The 18,150-nt window shown below is 35.4% G+C and overlaps 1 protein-coding gene and 1 pseudogene across 1 annotated transcript; both read left to right on the plus strand.

Annotated features, from left to right (window-relative positions):
- The first annotated feature begins 5,325 nt into the window (after positions 1-5,325).
- Positions 5,326-9,345, plus strand: LOC104221542 (uncharacterized GPI-anchored protein At1g61900-like). The gene is made up of 8 exons (XM_070151317.1): positions 5,326-5,393; positions 6,478-6,663; positions 6,773-7,378; positions 7,656-7,901; positions 8,041-8,052; positions 8,529-8,672; positions 8,811-8,952; positions 9,183-9,345. The coding sequence occupies exons 1-8, from the start codon at positions 5,339-5,341 to the stop codon at positions 9,343-9,345; spliced, it is 1,554 nt and encodes a 517-aa protein (XP_070007418.1). The 5' UTR covers positions 5,326-5,338.
- A 2,548-nt stretch (positions 9,346-11,893) lies between these two features.
- Positions 11,894-18,150, plus strand: part of LOC104221541 (protein DETOXIFICATION 40-like) — a 6,430-nt pseudogene continuing 173 nt past the window's right edge.

An 18,150-nucleotide genomic window follows, 5' to 3' on the forward strand; every position in this document is an offset into this window, starting at 1 on the left:
GCCTGCAAAGCCACAACAACATTTTTAGGTTCAATAAGAGATAAGAAAGCATCAAAAGCACACAAATTCTTTAATTGTGATCTAGTTTTGACTCCTGATGTTGGATCGGTGATTATGTTCTCAATAGGATGAGAACTTTGATACTTGTGAGGTTTCACAACCAACTGATGTCTGCTAGATGTTTCTCCTATGTTTTGTTGCTGAGGAACATGGTCATGAACAGGTTTTTTTAGGGTTTTTTTTTTTCAATTCCTCTTTGATCAGTTCCCCCTGTCAGGTTGCCCTGAATGGAAGGACATGTTCTATCACCTGTTCCTTCTCTTGGTGCCACTTTAACTTGTGCTGAGACTTCAGTCAAATCCTTTACCAATCCAATGGCTTCATCTTCATGTTCCTTTCTCTCAGAAAGAACGTTAGTTTCATCAAACACTACATACACACTTTTTGCTACACACAAAGTTTTTTTATTGAACACTTTATATGCTTTGTTATGTGAAGAATATCCCAAGAATACTCCCTCATCACTTCTGGGATCAAACTTACCTAGGGAGTCTTTTCCATTATTGTGCACAAAACACTTGTATCCAAATGCCCTAAGATGGGATATATTTGGTTTTCTCCCTTTAAGTAACTCATAGGAAGTCTTCTCTACAAGAGGTCTAGTCATGCATCTATTGATAATGTAACATGCAGTGTTTACAGCCTCTGCCCAGAAGCTGTGGGGCAGTTTACTAGAAAGAAGCATATTCCTAGCCATGTCTTCAAGAGTCCCGTTCTTTCTTTCAACTACTCCATTTTGTTGAGGAGTCTTAGGGGCTGAGAAGTTATGATCTATACCATGCTCATCACAGAATTTAGCAAACTTAGCATTTTCAAATTCAGTTCCATGATCAGAACTAATGGATGCAAGTTGATTACCTAGTTGTTTCTGAGTTTTTCTTACAAAAGCAACAAACATGTCAAATGCTTCATCTTTAGATGTTAAAAATAGTACCCAGGTAAATCTAGAATAATCATCAACAAGTACCATTACATATTTCTTTCCACCTCTGCTCATGGTTCTCATTGGACCACAGAGATCTATATGGACCAGTTCCAACGTCCTGGTTGTGCTTACCATTTTCTTGCTTTTGAAGGATGATCGTACCTGCTTCCCCCTTGCATAGACCTCACAAATTTTGTCTTCCTTGAACTTGATGTTAGGTAACTCTATCACCAAGTCCTTAGAGACTAATTTGTTTAGCTGATTAGACTAGCATGACCAAGTCTTTTGTGCCACAGGAGGGGATCATTATCCAACACACTTAGGCAGGTGAGTTCATTTTCTAAAAGAGTAGATAAATCTACAATGTAAATATTATTAACTCTTTTTCCCCGCAAAACAATCTTATCAGTGGTAAGGTTAATCACAAAGCATTTAGTAGAGGTGAATGCTACAAGGTTACCTCTGTTATACAGTTGTGACACACTGATCAGGCTGTATTTCAAGCTATCTAGCAAATAGACATTCTCAATGGAGTGAGAGTCTGTCTTACCTACCTTTCCAACCCCAATAATCTCATCTTTCTTCCCATTTTCAAAGGAGACATTACCTCCCTTTAAGTCCTCAAGTGAAAGGAACTGGTTCTTACTTCCAGTCATATGTTTTGAGCAGCCACTATCCATGTACCATATTTGGATACTTCCCTTCACTTGGACCTGCAAAAATAAATCAAGGGTTAGTGTTAGGAACCCAAACTAGTTTGGGTCCCTTTCTATAGGCAAAGGGATAAATCAGATTCCTTTTAGCCCACCCTGACAGCCTATTTTTCTCTTGAACAAAAACTTTGTTCTTTTGACTGGCCTTTTCTTTTGCATTACATTCATTTTTGTAATGGCCAGTCTTGCCACAGGGTGTGCAGATTTTGTTCTCAGGGAGAGTGAGGTAATTGCTTTTAGGATCCCACTTAGGTGTTTGAGTCCCATAACCAAGTCCTCTTTTGTTACTACTATGATGTTCTTGTAGCTAGGAAAGTGTATCAAAAGCCATGTTCCATTTGCAAGTTCTGTCTAGTTCATGTTTTACCTTCCCTAGATCTTCTTTTAAGACCTTTATCTGCTCATCATTCCTATACAATTCATCCTTCATTTTTCCTAAGTTTTCTTTTAGGGTGAGATGTGTGTGGTCAACTTTCTTCCTACCTATTCCTAGTTTCAGTTTTAAGTTCTCAGACCTAAGTTCTAGGACACTGGTATCACGTTTAAGAACTTGGTTCTTCAACTCAGCATTTTTACCATCACTCTCATTAGCCCTAGACTCTAGATTTCTACACTTGGCTTTTAGGATCACACATTCCCTAGATAGATCTTCCTTCTCACTGTTAATTATCTCAGACTCATCAATGAAGTTTAACAATAGCTCAGACAACCTTTCTTTAGACAGGAATTTAATCTTGTCTTTGAGATGAAGGATACTTACCTCTTGTTCATCATCTGATTCTCCGACGGCCATAAGTGCTTGCTCATCTCCAGCTTCATCTTCTGAGTCCTCATCTGATGTTTCTCCCCAAGCAGCAACCATAGCCTTTGTTGATCCTTTGTTCCTTTTTGGTTGAACTTGTTCCTTCTTCCTGTTCCGCCCTGTCCTTCTTCCACTCAATTTCCCATTGAGGACAGTTCTTGATCATGTGGTCAGTCTTACCACATTTGTAGCAACTCTCGTTGGTCTGTTTCTCAAGAAACCTTGGTTTGTTGAAGGTTTTACCTCTTGAAGAACCTTTTCCTCTCATCATGTACTTTTTGAAATCTCTTGTGATCATGGCCATTTTTTCATCCTCCAGATCTGAACCTTCAGCTATTCTGAGAGCCAGACTTCTTTCCTTCTTGGGTGCATCCATTTTCATGGTTTGCCTTCTCAGTTCATAGGCAGTGAGGTTTCCAATCAGTTCATCCAGCTTGAGGGTAGCAATATTCTTTGATTCCTGAATAGCGGTGATTTTGCTTTCCCAAGTCACTGGTAAAACCCTTGTCAAGATTTTCTCAACCTTGTCTTCTTCAAGGATAACTCTCCCAAGAGATTTAAGTTCATTTGTTTGTATTGTGAACCTTGTGTACATCTCCTGGATAGATTCTCCTTCCTTCATACTGAAATTCTCATATTGAGAATATAGCAGTGTTCCTCTTAATCACTTTACTTGAGGAGTTCCTTCATGAGCCACTTGTAAAGTGTCCCATATTTCCTTTGCAGTAGTACAACTTTGAATCCTGTTGTACTCGTCTGGACCCAGTCCACTCACAAGTCATTTCTTGGCCTTAGCATTCTTCTCCCATTTCTTCAAATCTTCAGCAGTGCAGTCAGCTCTTGTCTTTGGCACATCCTCTCCTTCAACATTCTTCTTTGTAGTTGCTAGAGGACCATCTGTGACTATGTCCCAGAGTTCATAGTCTTCTCCTATGATGTGATATCTCATTCTGTTCTTCCACCAAGAGTAGTACTGACCATTAAAGAGTGGAGGCCTAGCAGTGGATTGCCCTTCCCAGTTCCCAGGTGGTGCACTCATTTTGATCTTTTGTTAAGGTGTTAGCCTCTTCAAGGATAACCCGCTCTGATAACAATTGATATTTAAGCGTCAATACCACACAAGAGTGGGGGGGGGGAAATTTTGTGTGGTACCCAATTTTTGCTTAACTACTCTATAGAAGAACCTGGTTCTTCTAGGTGTTCCAACTACTACTGTTTGCGGAATAATAAATACAGAAAATAAAGAACACAAAGATTTTTACGTGAAAAACACCTGGCTCAAAAGGTGAAAAAATCATGACCTACTACTCAGTAGGATTTTTCCAAACTTTCACTAAAATCACTGAGCCAAAACAGCATTTACAAAAACTCTTTGTAGACCTAAGGATTAACTCTAATCCCGTTGTGGCACACAACCTCAACTGTTGCGACAACTTCAAGTTAGCTATAACTTGAACACTTTAGGTACCTAATACAATTGCTTCTATGAAAGCTGAAAGGTACAAAATTAAACCACCTACTACAATTGAACTAGAATAAAAAATAGACACAATAGAACTGGTTCTTCTATCCCGTTTAAGCAACTTCAGGAGTGCACACTCAAATCCCACATAAATTGCTTGCAAAATTGCCTTGCTCTTTTGCTCTCAATTTAGTTAACTTCTGCGTATGTGCATTACCTGTAAAAGAGAACAACACTGACATTTAATAGGTTAGCAATCAGAGTTTGATTAGAACTCAATTGCTGCTCTCCTATCGTAGAAGAGTTCATGATGATCTCAAACTCTAACACTATCTTCATCCTAGATTGTGTTCTCTTCATATAAGGAGACTTTCTCCCCTTATCCAATATGCAACTTTTTCGATCAGATCAGGAAATATTGCTGCTTGATCAGTAGGACTTATCTCCTTCACTGCATCTCACATGTATAGGTTGATCATGACTGTGCTTCACAAGATGGATCTGGTCCATGACTGAGTTCTTTTTGTCATTCTTCAAAGCTTCACCTGTTCTTGGGCCAACAATTATAGATCTCCTTTTAATTACACGGATGATCATTCAACTTTTATTTTATTGGGCTAATTTTTCATCCAAAACAATGTGCAGTTTTAAGACTTAGTTTTAATTTTTAAACACTCATCATTATTCTAAGAAACTTAATTAAAGAAAAATGTTCCCGAGAAATCATCGTATACCCTCCATTATATAAAGACAAGTTTAGACTTTAGAGTATGAGGGTCAAACAACTTAATTCTCAGTGTCAATTTAAGATATAAATTATTCAAATTTTTGAAAAGCTACCTATTTAAACCTACATAAAAAGGTACGTACTATAAATCACAAAGATTAATAAGTATTTTAAAGAAAATTGTGATTAAAGAAAAAAGGACAGTCCCTTATACCCTTTCCCGCGCATGGGACGGAAATCAGACTGGTCAAAAATCGAAAGATGCTATGTATGGAGGAAACACCGTTTCTTCTCCTCAAGCAATCCAATCAGTTGAAGCTACCTTAATATGGCAGAATTGCCGGCACGTGACTCTAATCTTCATTTGAAAGCGAGAGCACGGCCACGGCCAGCTAGCTAGCTTTCCCTCTGTGTGAAACCAGCAGTACGTATTTCACTGCAAGAAAAGTCCACTCTTTTAGCTGTATTCACTAATCTTGAAAACACCCAGAACACAAGTAGCTTATTACTTAATTAAGCGTATAAAATACATAGTACCATATATGTTCATACTTTGAAATACCAATAACGTAATACGTATGTGTTCAGTGTTTACATATATATACACACGTATCCTTTGGCATTAATGTCAGTGATCAAAACTTGTAAAATGAGCACAGAGTCTCAAATTCTCCTGATTCAAGTCTCTCTAGTGTTGCTTTTCTGTAAGTAGTTTTTCATTTGTTCATCATTGTTCAATGCTTGATTAGATGTTGAATTGTTTAATTAAGGATGAAATTATCTTGATGCAAAATGAATTGTACTTCATAAGAATTTGAGTCAGTTTAGCCTTTCTAGAGTCATCAGCCATACATATATATAATTGGATGGCATTGTGTTCTTGAATTAACATCATGTTGTGCTTTCTTGATATTTGGAAGAGATAAATAAGCATTTGGTGTGGTAGCTTTTGTTTTCTTCTTTCCCTTTCTAGTTTTAATTAGATGCAGTGTTTGTTATTGGATTCTGCAATTCAAAGTTGATCATATTTCCCACGTTGAGAACTAGGATTCCTATCTGTTCTAAAGGAGGTTTTCTTTAAATCAAGATGAATTCAGCAAACAAGTCTTGTGCTCTTGGGGGAGGAGGATGGAGGTGACAAAATAAGTGTAGAGAATTTCTTCTACTACTTCTTATCTTATTTCTTCTTAAAAATTTACGAGTGTAGTACGTGTCTGAACCCTCATATGTTGTGCTCTTGTTCTACATTGTGACTGTTTAACAAAATTTATAATCTGAACCTCACTATCCTTGAATAAAATCCATTTCTTGTTGACAGAACCAATTCCTTACTATTTTGGAACTAATACACAGGTTCCATAAGGTACGTAGATCTAGAGAGTGTGTAAGCAACGTGACTACATGAGTAACTAATAATGCAGGTCTCTTCAACTTTTGGTGCATTAATAAGCATTTGCGCATAAGCAACCTATAAATCACGGGTTCGAGCGCTGGAATCAGTCACTGATGCTTGCATTAGGGTAGGTTGCCTATATTATACCCTCTTGGGATGCGGCCCTTCCCCGGACCCTGCGTGAACACGGGATGCTTCGTACATCGGACTGCCCATAGTGCATAAACAAGTTGGTTTTTTAAGACACCAAAATGATGATCACCTTCGTATTGGAAACAACATCTTGATGTGCATCACTGATTGAACTCACAGTCTTTTGGATTTCCTTTTGCTATGATATATTTCTTCTCATTGATGATCCGTTATTTATGTGATATCTACGAACTATGTCTCAGTTTCAGGAATTCATGGATATTTGTGCACGCAAGATAGTGATATTCCGGCCTCTGATTTGTTGAGGACAACGAATAATGATGCCTCTCCAAACATCTCACCTAGCAATTCTCCAGAATCTATGTTGCCGATGCAAGCACCTTCACCATTGATGCCATTTACATATACTGGTGTGCCAAAGTTATCAGGTATGCAACATATAGACTGATAATACCTCATAGGGATTGTGTACTACAAAATACCAGTGAGTTGATATAAGCTGGTCACTGATGAATGGTGCTGTTTTTAACTTTTCAGGACATTGTGCATTCAATTTTTCAGCTGCAGACACTATTTTGAGAACAGCAGCAACTGATTGCTGGACTTCACTTGCTCCATATCTTGCTAATGTGATGTGTTGTCCTCAATTTGATGCCAGTCTAGTGGTTCTTGTAGGGCAGGCTAGTATTCAATCACAAAGCCTCGCGCTGAACGCGACTCATGCTAGGCACTGCCTTTCGGATGTTGAACAGATTCTTGAAAGTCAAGGTGCTAGTGAGAAGCTTCTTGAGATTTGTTCTGTCGATCCCTCCAACCTTACAGAATCCTCTTGTCCTGTTATAGATGCTAACGAAGTCGAAAACAGTTTAAATACATCAGGTTTGGTGGCTGCTTGTGAAAAAATAGATCCAACTATTGAGTGTTGCAACCAAGTTTGCCAAAATGCTATATCTGCTGCAGCTGAAACTTTAGCTATCAGGCATAAAATTGTGACAAGCTTCAGTGGCTCCCCTATCTTGTCTGAGAAATCAACTCTTATAAGTGACTGTAAGAGCATTGTATTGCGATGGCTGGCCAGCAAATTTGATCCTTCTTCAGCTAATAGAATTATCAGAGCGCTTTCAAGCTGTGACATAAACAAATGTAAGTCAAATATTAAATTGGATGAAACTGTTGAGAACTTGGAAACTTTAGAATTTTGCCCCTTTAAAACACCTTATCAAATCATAAGGAACTAGAAGCTACATGTTGAATATCAAATCTGCGTAATTTGAAATTTGAACAATTGAACTCTGGCCTCGAAATTATTTTACCAAGGCCATGCATAAAGAGTTATCTTTAGTTTGGATACATATATTTTGAGATGATAAAATTAGGCATATTTTTGTTTTCTGAACTATTAGTTTGTTTGTGATGGTAGCCTGTCCATTGGTGTTTCCTGAAATAAAGGACATTACTAAAGAATGTGGAGAGGTAACGAGTAATCGGACATCCTGCTGCAATGCAATGGATAGTTACTTGTCGCGCTTGCAACAGCAGAGCTTCATTACAAATCTCCAAGCTTTAAATTGTGCTACATTGCTTGGAAAGAAGTTGCAAGAAGTTAATATTACTAGCAATGTTTTTGACCTTTGCCATGTAAACCTCAAGGATTTTTCTCTTCAAGGTCAGTTCCTTTGCTGTAGTTTTTCATCCTCAATGATTTTCTCTTGGTACTGATTATATTACTAACATTGTTTGGATGTTCAATTTGTTCTTACTGATGCTGAACCCTGGAATCCATTTGCCACGTACTGATGCACCAGTGGATGAAAAAGGTAATGAATTACTCTAAATTATAGGAATGTCTTTGCATCAACTAGATAGTTTATTTACATATTCCGAACAGCTTCTCTATATTGACCCCATGAAATGGCACTCCACTTAAAAGAGAAGACAAATGCAAGTAAATTGATTAGAAATATCTGATAGAATCTAGATTACTTGTTTAATCTTGATCCTCCAGATGTATGGGACATAATTCAGCAATCTGGAATTGGTTTTTTGACATATCATTCATTGCTTATATACACTATATTCTGGAGGCATGCATGTAGTTTAATAACACCGTTTACCCTATTGGATACAACATTGTTTAGCATATACAGTAAGACACTCTTAGCTTGGAAAAGCAACATGAATGAATTGATTTCTTTAGTATTTTCTTCTTCTTACAATCGAATGATATTTATGTCTTTAGTTTAGTGTCATTCATTCTCATGTTTGACTGATTTTTTTTTAAAATTTACTGTAGAATCGGGATGCCTGTTGCCCAGCTTGCCTACAGATTTAACATATGACCAGAGTTCAGGAATTGGCTTCATTTGTGATCTTAATGACAATGTGGCAGCTCCTTGGTCCTCAGCATATTCTGTTGCTGCTTCTACCTGCAACAAGAGTATGAGAAAACTTTAATAAAAAAGATAGAGAAATTAGCTTCCTTTACAATTGCAAAAAGATGTTACAACTTTCCTTTTCCTCTCCTTCTGTAAAACAAATGTCATTTAACTTTGATAACAACAAAATGATTTTGCAGCTGTTTCACTTCCAGAACTTCCCAAGGCAACATCCTCTCAGCTCAGTAAAGGTAGAATGTACAATATCTACAGCCTTGTATCTCTGAGTAAATTAGCTGTTACTACTACTATTACTACTACTACTTTTGTTTTTGGCTTAAGGCATCCAATATCCTGAAACACAATGGCTCGATTAATCCGGATTCACGCAGGGTAGAACTTGAATGTCATTAATCTGTTTTGTTCTTTTGGTGTCATAAATTTTCTAATGAAAAAAGTTATTTCCTTCAAATTTATATTTGACAATATTTAAAATGGGATAACTTGATGGCCCATAATCTGTTGGCAACATATAGTTATATCTAAATCTGCAAACTTTTATTGCATTTCAGGAATCAGCATCAAAGATATGGTGTATACCCTGATTTTTGTTTCATCAACGGTCATCCAGTTGCTCGTCTAAATCTTCTGGATTACTTGAATTTTCATCCAAGAACGATACTATACAGCATACATGTATACGACGCCGTTTGTATCTTCCGAAAGAAATCTTAGCACAAGGAGATTTGCAGCTCTTACAGGCATTATTCATCTATGATTCATCATTCTCTTTTTTCTTATATTGTTTGTCGCAATAAAAATATTGTACAGAGAAATCTTGGGTTGGCGATGATTGTATATACGTGGTGTATGTATTCACAGTTCAAATCTGTTACTTGTCTTGATCAGAAAACTAAACCTCTTTTTTTGGTTGACTGTTACGTTAACAGTAACAAAATTCTGGTTTATATACCAAAATTTAGAGAATGATTTGGCAATATTTACTAGCGCGTTGGCCATCTGCTCGTTATTCAGGCCACTTTTTAATCAGTTGAAGGAAAAATCATTACAACAGTAGCCAAAAGCCAATGCCATAATTTGGAAGTTAACTGAATAAAATGTCAACATTATTTCACGTACTTATTACTTACGATCAGAAAAAATACAACACACCCTTATTTCAGCATCTCATCACATCCCTATTAGATTCTACCAGCTTTAGGCATATAATTTTTTTAAGTAAATATTTTATATTGTCCAAAACAGAGTATCTCTGCACTCTCTAGCAGCTAGCAATACAAGTTGACAATTGACATACGGATTCAAGATATGTTGCATTAAGATATACTCTTTTAAGTTACTTTACAAGTTTCTTTTTTTTTTAATTACAGTCATTTGTCAGAGAGAATTACGAAGTTATTCTATTATAGATCAAGCAATGCATATATATCAATGATAAGTACAAAGTTAGTCACATTAAGAGAAAGTGAAAACGATTAGTACCACGTTACCTACATCCAAATAGAGCTGAACCCGTGACCCTAATTTTTCTGAAAAGAATCACTGCAAATAATATTCATCATTAGCTATAAAGAGTATTAACGTTAATTTATTATAAACCAAAAATAAACGCACATCAAATTTGGAAGACCTACTGCCCTTTCACGGGAATCCTGCACTGCCGTGCAGAGAATCTCCCACCTGCTCCTTTTGGCAACATTGAGCAAAATGTCTTTCATCTATTAAAAACACATATAACGAATCAAGCAAAAACAAGTATATAATGAATCGATGTCTTAAAATACAATTAATTTGTTGTTTTGACGTATTAAAGGAAATGGTACACTACATCAATTAGATTGACAAAATTTCCTTGATAAATTGAATTTTTAGATTTAGTATATATTGAATTATAGTAACAATTTAAGTTATGTACTCAATCATCAATTGCTGTTTCATAACATTGGAAAAGAGAGCTTTTATTACTAGTACATATTAATATGACCAACTAGGAATAATTTTGGATGGCATTCTGAACCATTTAGGGAAAAATAATTTTCTATAAAAAGAGTACCAGTAAGTTATGATCAATAGTGTATTAATAAATTACCCTTGACGTGGTTAAGTTCTAGTAAATTTATATCTTTTGGAAAAAAGCTATACTTATATAATTTATTTTAGTTCCTCATATTAATAACGATTTTGGTAAAAAAAACATTTAAATTATAAAAACAAAATCTTTTGGAAAACAACAATACCTACCTAATTTATTGTAAACGTTGTTATTTTAGTTCCTCATATCAATAAAGTTTTTGCTTGAAAACATTTAAATTATAAAATTAATATTTCAACATAATCTTTTTCTCCTCTTTGTGGAATTTGCTCTTTTACACAGTTAACACTTAACAAAAGAAGCTGAAATATATGTTACTTTACGGTTTATGCAAAAAGAGATTTGATAGGGAGTAAAGGCCGATTTATTATCCTTCCACAGGAGTTTGTAGCCATATATCTATTCAGTTTTCACCTTGTTAAATGATTTGAATATGGATTATCTTCATGTTGAGTTAACTTCCCATTCGGAAAATATAAAAATTCTGCACTCATAAGTATTTTTTTGGGTAATAAATGTAAATATTACCATTGACTTCCAAAACCATTACAAAATAAAGAGCACCTAAGTTCTAAATGTACGCTTTACGCCTCAACAAAATATAGTAATCCTCTAATTAAACTGTATATTTGGAATTAGCCTTCTACATTTTTGTGCTTTCTTTGATAAACTTAGCATCTCTACTCTTTCCTTAATCTCCCTTTTTATTAGTTGTATCGCCTCACTACTATGTACATTTACTTCACGAAACAACTTCCAATTCCTAGCTCTCCAAGTATGATATATTACTGCTGCATATGCGACTGCTACCAGTTCCTTCTTAAACACTTTCCGGTGTTTCTTTTTTATAGATTCATGATCTTTGCGTCAGCAACTTGTATTGTTATCCCCATTCAAGGGGAGGATTCCAGCTACTCTTTATGCAATGCTCAGGTGTTGGAAACCCATGCACACCTATTCAAGGAGTGTGATTGGAGTAAGTCACCCATAAGTATTAAATAAGATCAAATTTAATAAACTGACATGAGTGTAAGTAAATTTATCCTTTTTTCTTTTTTGAATTGCCAAGTAACTTTTACTGTACAATTATTATTGACATTGTCTTAGAAATATTTCCTATACAAATTATTCCATTAGTTGAAAAGATGCAACTGTGACAGCTGGTTGTTTTGGTATGTAAAATTTCCTACATCTCCAAATCCAATCGTCTATAAATTAAACACACACACACCCATTCTAATCAACTTCCACAAGTTCGCTCTTTTTCTCACTTTACATTCTCCACTCCATAGCTCCAGCTGCTGCCACCAGCCCACTACTATGACTTCCTCTAAGAACGAAGTTCACCAACCATTTCTAGAAAACAACGGGGCATCAGCTTTATCACCGTCTACAGAGCAAAACCATGAATCCAGTAGTGAGCTAGAGACGGTACTCTTGGACACTTCATTACCTCCCTGGAGTCGCCTGCGACTTGCCACGTGGATCGAAACGAAACTCCTCTTCTTCCTTGCTGCTCCTGCTGTAATGGTTTACATGATTAACTATCTTATGTCCATGTCTACGCAAATCTTCTCTGGTCACCTTGGTAATCTTGAACTTGCAGCTGCTTCTCTTGGTAACACTGGCATTCAAATCTTCGCCTATGGCCTCTTGGTATGACCCATAACGTTTCTTGTCTATGGTTTGCTTTTCTATAGTTCTTCTTATTAGAGGCGGATTCAGGATATGGATTCAGTATTTGACCGAATCTGTAACCTTCATTAGCAGATTCATTTTCTGTGCTTTTCCTAATCAAACTAGAAGTTACCGAGGAAGCATGCATAACACTAAATAGGGAGCCGCCTTTTACACCAGCTAGGCCTCAGATGTGAAATGGGTGCGTTTGTAATTTCATACATGAAGATTACAAACTCATCCATCTCCTTACCATTCAGTGGGGGTCTTCATTCTCTTTCTCTTACTTTCCCTACTTCTAGAAAAAGTTTTTGTTTTTATCTTTGACTTATTGTATTTTTTAAAATCACGGGTTCATATATGATATTTATTGCAATTTTTAGTAGATTTTTGTATATGAATTCATGCACCGCATCAAAAAGTTATGAATTCAGTTGACCTCTGTATTAGAAGGCTATGTGTATTTCGTGGAAGTATATCCTTTTTTTTAACCTTATTAGTCCTATGGGCTATGTATAGTTAGTGCTCTATTTAAATATTTTAATTTTGTTTGTTATTTTTTGAACAGTTGGGGATGGGAAGCGCAGTTGAAACACTATGTGGTCAGGCATATGGAGCAAGGAAATACGATATGTTAGGAGTATATCTTCAAAGATCAACAATTCTTCTCACTCTAACAGGGGTGTTACTAACTTTAGTCTACGTTTTCTGCAAACCAATTCTAATATTTCTAGGCGAATCACCAGAAATTGCATCAGCAGCAGCCTTATTTGTATATGGTTTAATACCACAAATTTTCGCCTACGCTGTGAATTTCCCAATCCAGAAATTCCTTCAAGCGCAGAGCATTGTGTTACCAAGTGCATCAGTTGGGTTGCAGTTTTCAAGATTGGGCTCGGGTTATTAGGGGCGTCGTTAGTATTGAGTTTGTCGTGGTGGATCATAGTGATAGCTCAATTTGTATATATTTTGAAGAGCGAGAAATGTAAGCAAACTTGGAATGGGTTCAGTTTGAAGGCATTTTCTGGGTTGTACGGATTCTTCAAGTTATCAGCAGCTTCAGCGGTGATGCTATGCTTAGAGACATGGTATTTTCAGGTTCTTGTTCTTTTAGCTGGTCTTCTTGAAAATCCAGAATTAGCTTTGGATTCACTTTCTATTTGGTAAGACAAATATTTCCTACGTAATTAATAATATTCCCACATCACCCGATATATCTCGTTGTTGAGCATTAATTGTTGTGCTATAATGACTGTTTGAGTGTGGACAAAGGTCTTTGTTTTTTTTTTCATTGATTTAAATTTAATTGGAGGGTTTTGGTTCTCATTGGCCAAACTTCTTTACTCAAAAGTATTTTTTTTTTTCTACTAAACTTTTAAAAGGAAAAAAATATCTTTGTGTAGAAGCAGACAAAATAACTTCTTCCCAACAACACTTATTTAAAAAATATTTTCGAGAAAAATATATTTTAAAGTAATTTTAAAAATTTGGTCAAACACTAATTGCTTAATTAATCAAATATAAATTATTTCTTGTTAAAAGTACTTTTTTAAAAGTACCTATCAAAATAAATTAATTTTAGAAGCTTTCACAAATATGTTATTAGACACCGCGGTAAGCCAAAATTTCTAGCCGTAACCACAAAAAACAGTTACTCCTAAAATATTGGAAAATTTTATTTTGTGTTTCATACAACTGACACTAGTTGTATGAGACAACTTTTTTGTCTCACATTTTTATGGACTAGATTTCTGTAGACCCAGAAGTGTAAAATTGAGATCTACAAATTTAGGAGACAAAAAAAAGTTTCATACAACTAGTTTAAATTGTACGAGACACAAAATAAAACTCTCTTTTTGTATGGAAAGCTGTGCTCTGTCAGTCGTCTTTCTTTATTTTATTATAGTTTTGTTTTACTTATCCTAGTGGACAAACTTTTGAGGTCTGCGTCTATGTTGTAGTAATAGACAAAATGGCTGACATTAATTCTGTGTTGTAGTAATAAAGAAAGATGGCTGACACTTTTGACGGTATTTCACATTTTCTATATTCTAGTGATAGAGAAAATTTGTCTCGGTCTATCTATATTCTAACGGAGAAAAGGGCTATTACATTGCAGTTTATCTATATTCTAATAGTAGTGAAGAATGGCTGATATATTGAGAGTCTATAATGTATAGTATAATAATATAATAGAGAGCAATGGTTGATACAGTAACTGCTTTCCATGCAATGGAAAAACTCCAATCTTTTTTCTCTGTAAATCCTCAGTACTGGAGTAAACAGAAAAACAAAATTATCATTGTGGCTAAAACTTAAGTAAATCGTAGTCTTTTACATTAAAACAGTAGTAATTGCCACAACTACAAAGTTGATATACTCCACATTTTGAGCCCACACAAAAGCCAAAAACATGCCTTTTTAAAAGACCTTTACTACCCAGAACACTGTAGGCTGCAGCATAATGTAATACAAAGCAGGCAGCCCCATGTCACTGCAATTTTTGGCGTATTGTTAAAAAAGCACACACCTTTTTGGACTCTGTGTATTCTGTTGAAAAATTTCAAGTATATTTTATTCTCTCTCTTTCTTATCACCTTTGGTTTAACTTATCTTTGACAGAAACTTCAGATCAATGATTTGATCTCAATTTATAGTGCTTTTGTATAAGATTTTGAATATCCAAACTTTACTTTTAAAATATAAACTAACTTAATATTCTATTCAGCTTTTGAACTGGTTAAATTGACGCTCAATGAACAAATTTTCTTTATACAAATTGGTAAGAAGGAAATATATATTTGGAGAGACTAACAAATAGGAGTAATAAAGTTTGAAATATTTTAGACATATAATACTGTATATGGTACATCTATAATTTATAAGTTTTTTAATTCTATTCTTAAAAAGTTAGATGAACCAATATGTGAAACCACCGTAGATATTAGAGATAGTTTGAGTATCATAAATCATAGTAATAGATTATGCTTTGGGACATGAATGTTTTGTTAAAAGAGGTAAAAATTTCAAAAGTCTACCTATTTCCAACTTATTTAGTCATTTGCAACATGAGTCTGGAAGTAATGGCACATGTACGTATATTTGTTGCTGTTGTTAGAAAAATTCACTTTCGTGACAATTTTCAATTAGCTAACCCTGTTGTTTTTTTCCTTTATTTTGGTGGAAAACAACAAAAGCATGACAATTTCTGGTTGGGTTTTCATGATATCAGTTGGACTCAATGCAGCAGCAAGGTCAGTTTTAGTTTTCAATCATTTAAAGTCTATAAAAATGCTAAAACCATAGTTTATTGACATATTTAAATGTTAAATGATGATGAACAGTGTGAGAGTGAGCAATGAATTAGGGGCAGGGCATCCCAAATCAGCAGCATTTTCTGTTATAGTAGTCACAGCATGCGCTTGTATTATCTCTGTGATTGCTGCAATCACTATTCTTGAATTTCGTCACGTCATTAGCTATGCCTTCACTGGAGGAGAAGTTGTGGCTGAAGCTGTCTCAGATCTCTGTCCTCTGCTTGCTCTCACCCTTCTACTTAATGGAATTCAGCCTGTCTTATCTGGTAAAAGAGTTTCATTAAGCTTCTTACTCTGTAAATTCTTGAATATAGTATATTAATGCGCTACTAAAAAAAAGAAAAATATATTAAGTGGGAGTTGATCTATTTGCATCATTCCGCCTTCTTGGAGCATGAGTGCCAACAGTTAATACCATTTTAAAAAAAATATGTATATAAAATATCTAATTTTACGGAGAAACCATGGGTTCACGAAGATTTTGAACTTCCTTGACTACTAAGCTATGCTTTTGGGTTGTGTCAAAGAGATTCAAAACATAATATATAGAGGTAAAAGATAGATTTTGCCTTATATACAGTGTAATTTTTCGGCGTGAACCCCTTTTTGCCCCTTAAATCCGCCCATGTTCACGTGCCCCATAATCTTCCCTATAAATCCTCCCCTGTATTAGATTAGTGGGCGTTTGGACATAAGAATTGTAAAATTTCAAACTGGGTGAAAGTTAGAGTTGTGTTTGAAAGTTAGAGTTGTGTTTGGACATGAGTATAATTTTAGATTGTTTTGAAGTTTTATGAGTGATCTGAGTGAAAATTTTGAAAAACATCTTTTGGAGGTTTTCGAAATTTTTGAAAAATTTCAAAACAAAAATTGAAAATTTTATGGCCAAATATTAATTTCGAAAAAAAAAGTGAAAAAAGTCTTATGTCCAAACGGTCTCTTAAATTACTTTTGTTTACAACATGATTGACATTAATTTTGTTCTGGTGCTACATATTAGATTAAAGTTTATGTATTTATGAATGTTATATAGGTGTGGCTGTTGGGTGTGGATGGCAAACGTTTGTGGCTTATGTTAACGTGGGCTGCTATTATATTGTGGGAGTCCCGTTGGGTTCTCTTCTTGGATTTTACTTCAAATTGGGTGCTAAGGTAATTTTCAACACTACAACAACAACAACAACAGTTTCCAAATAGAACCCCGGCATCCTTCCCTCCAAGAACTTCCCACCTTGCTCTTGGGGAGACTCGAACTCACAACCTCTTGGTTGGAAGTGGGGGTTGCTTACCATCAGAGCAACCCCTCTTGTCATAAATTTGCTAGTCCATTCTAATAATGATATTTTTATTTGTGTATACAGGGTATCTGGTCAGGAATGATGGGCGGTACACTTATGCAAACAATTATTTTGGTATGGGTCACCTTTCGAACTGATTGGAACAAAGAGGTAAACCTCTCTTACATTTTTCCTTTTTCTTTTTCCTTGTGGCGTTTTGTAAACGTATTATCTTGATAGAAGCAGATTCCATAGCCACTACTTAGTCAAAAGTTTTCTGCTTTCTTGTATTTTTGTGTACGTCTAGACTCTTAGATGATGTTTGTATAAATGCTAGACCAACTTTCGTGGAGCTGTTTATTCAGTCAGAATCGAATTTAGGATTTAATGTTTTATGGGTTGGTGCAACGACCTCGAGTAAATTTTCAATAGTAGTTGAGTTCACGTTCAAACATTTATAAATTTTTAGTAAATTTTTCCAGCACATTTACACTGTTTGGACAAAATTTACTGGGTTCACGTGAACCCGTATGTGGGGAGGTGGATCCGCCCCTGTATCCAGCATTACTGAAGGGAGCCCTGAAGCAACGGTAAAGTTGTCTCGGAGTGATTTATAGGTCACAGGTTTGAGCCGTGGAATCAGTCACTCATGCTTGCAACAGAGTAGGTTGTCTACATTACATGCTAGCCTTTCCTCGAACCTTACGCGGGATACTTTGTGCACGGGGCTGCCTTCTTTTTATTTTTATTTTTATTTTTTATCCTTCATTACATTTCCCAAATGCGTTTTATCAGTGAAATGCAACTTCATTTGTTTTTCATGTAGAGAAGTATATGTAGATAGAGAATAATTTGAATTATGAGGATACCTTGAGTTTGACACCAAATTTGGAAACTTCTCCCTATATGGGCAGTCATTAGCGGTGAATGAAAGGGAACTTGACTAAAGGGTATTTAGTAAATAGTCTTTTTTTTTTTGGTCATGAAAGACAAACATTGCATTAAACAGTAATGGCAAGAAAGCAAATACCATTGGTAAGTATGGAACATAAGTATTCTTTTCATTGAAATAATTGTATGTGAGTATATTTCATCAATTGCAGGTTGAAGCAGCTCAAGGGAGGTTGAATAAGTGGGAAGACAATAAAGAACAAGT

Source organism: Nicotiana sylvestris, chromosome 7 (assembly GCF_000393655.2).
Source record: "Nicotiana sylvestris chromosome 7, ASM39365v2, whole genome shotgun sequence".
Taxonomy (NCBI): Eukaryota; Viridiplantae; Streptophyta; class Magnoliopsida; order Solanales; family Solanaceae; genus Nicotiana; species Nicotiana sylvestris.

Bases quoted from the DNA above. Each gene is read 5' to 3' on its own strand.
- LOC104221542 (XM_070151317.1), top strand. From the start codon at position 5,339: ATGAGCACAGAGTCTCAAATTCTCCTGATTCAAGTCTCTCTAGTGTTG. The intron at 6,664-6,772 runs GTATGCAACATA...TTAACTTTTCAG, and splicing joins TGGTGTGCCAAAGTTATCAG to GACATTGTGCATTCAATTTT. The intron at 8,953-9,182 runs GCATCCAATATC...ATTGCATTTCAG, and splicing joins ACTTTTGTTTTTGGCTTAAG to GAATCAGCATCAAAGATATG.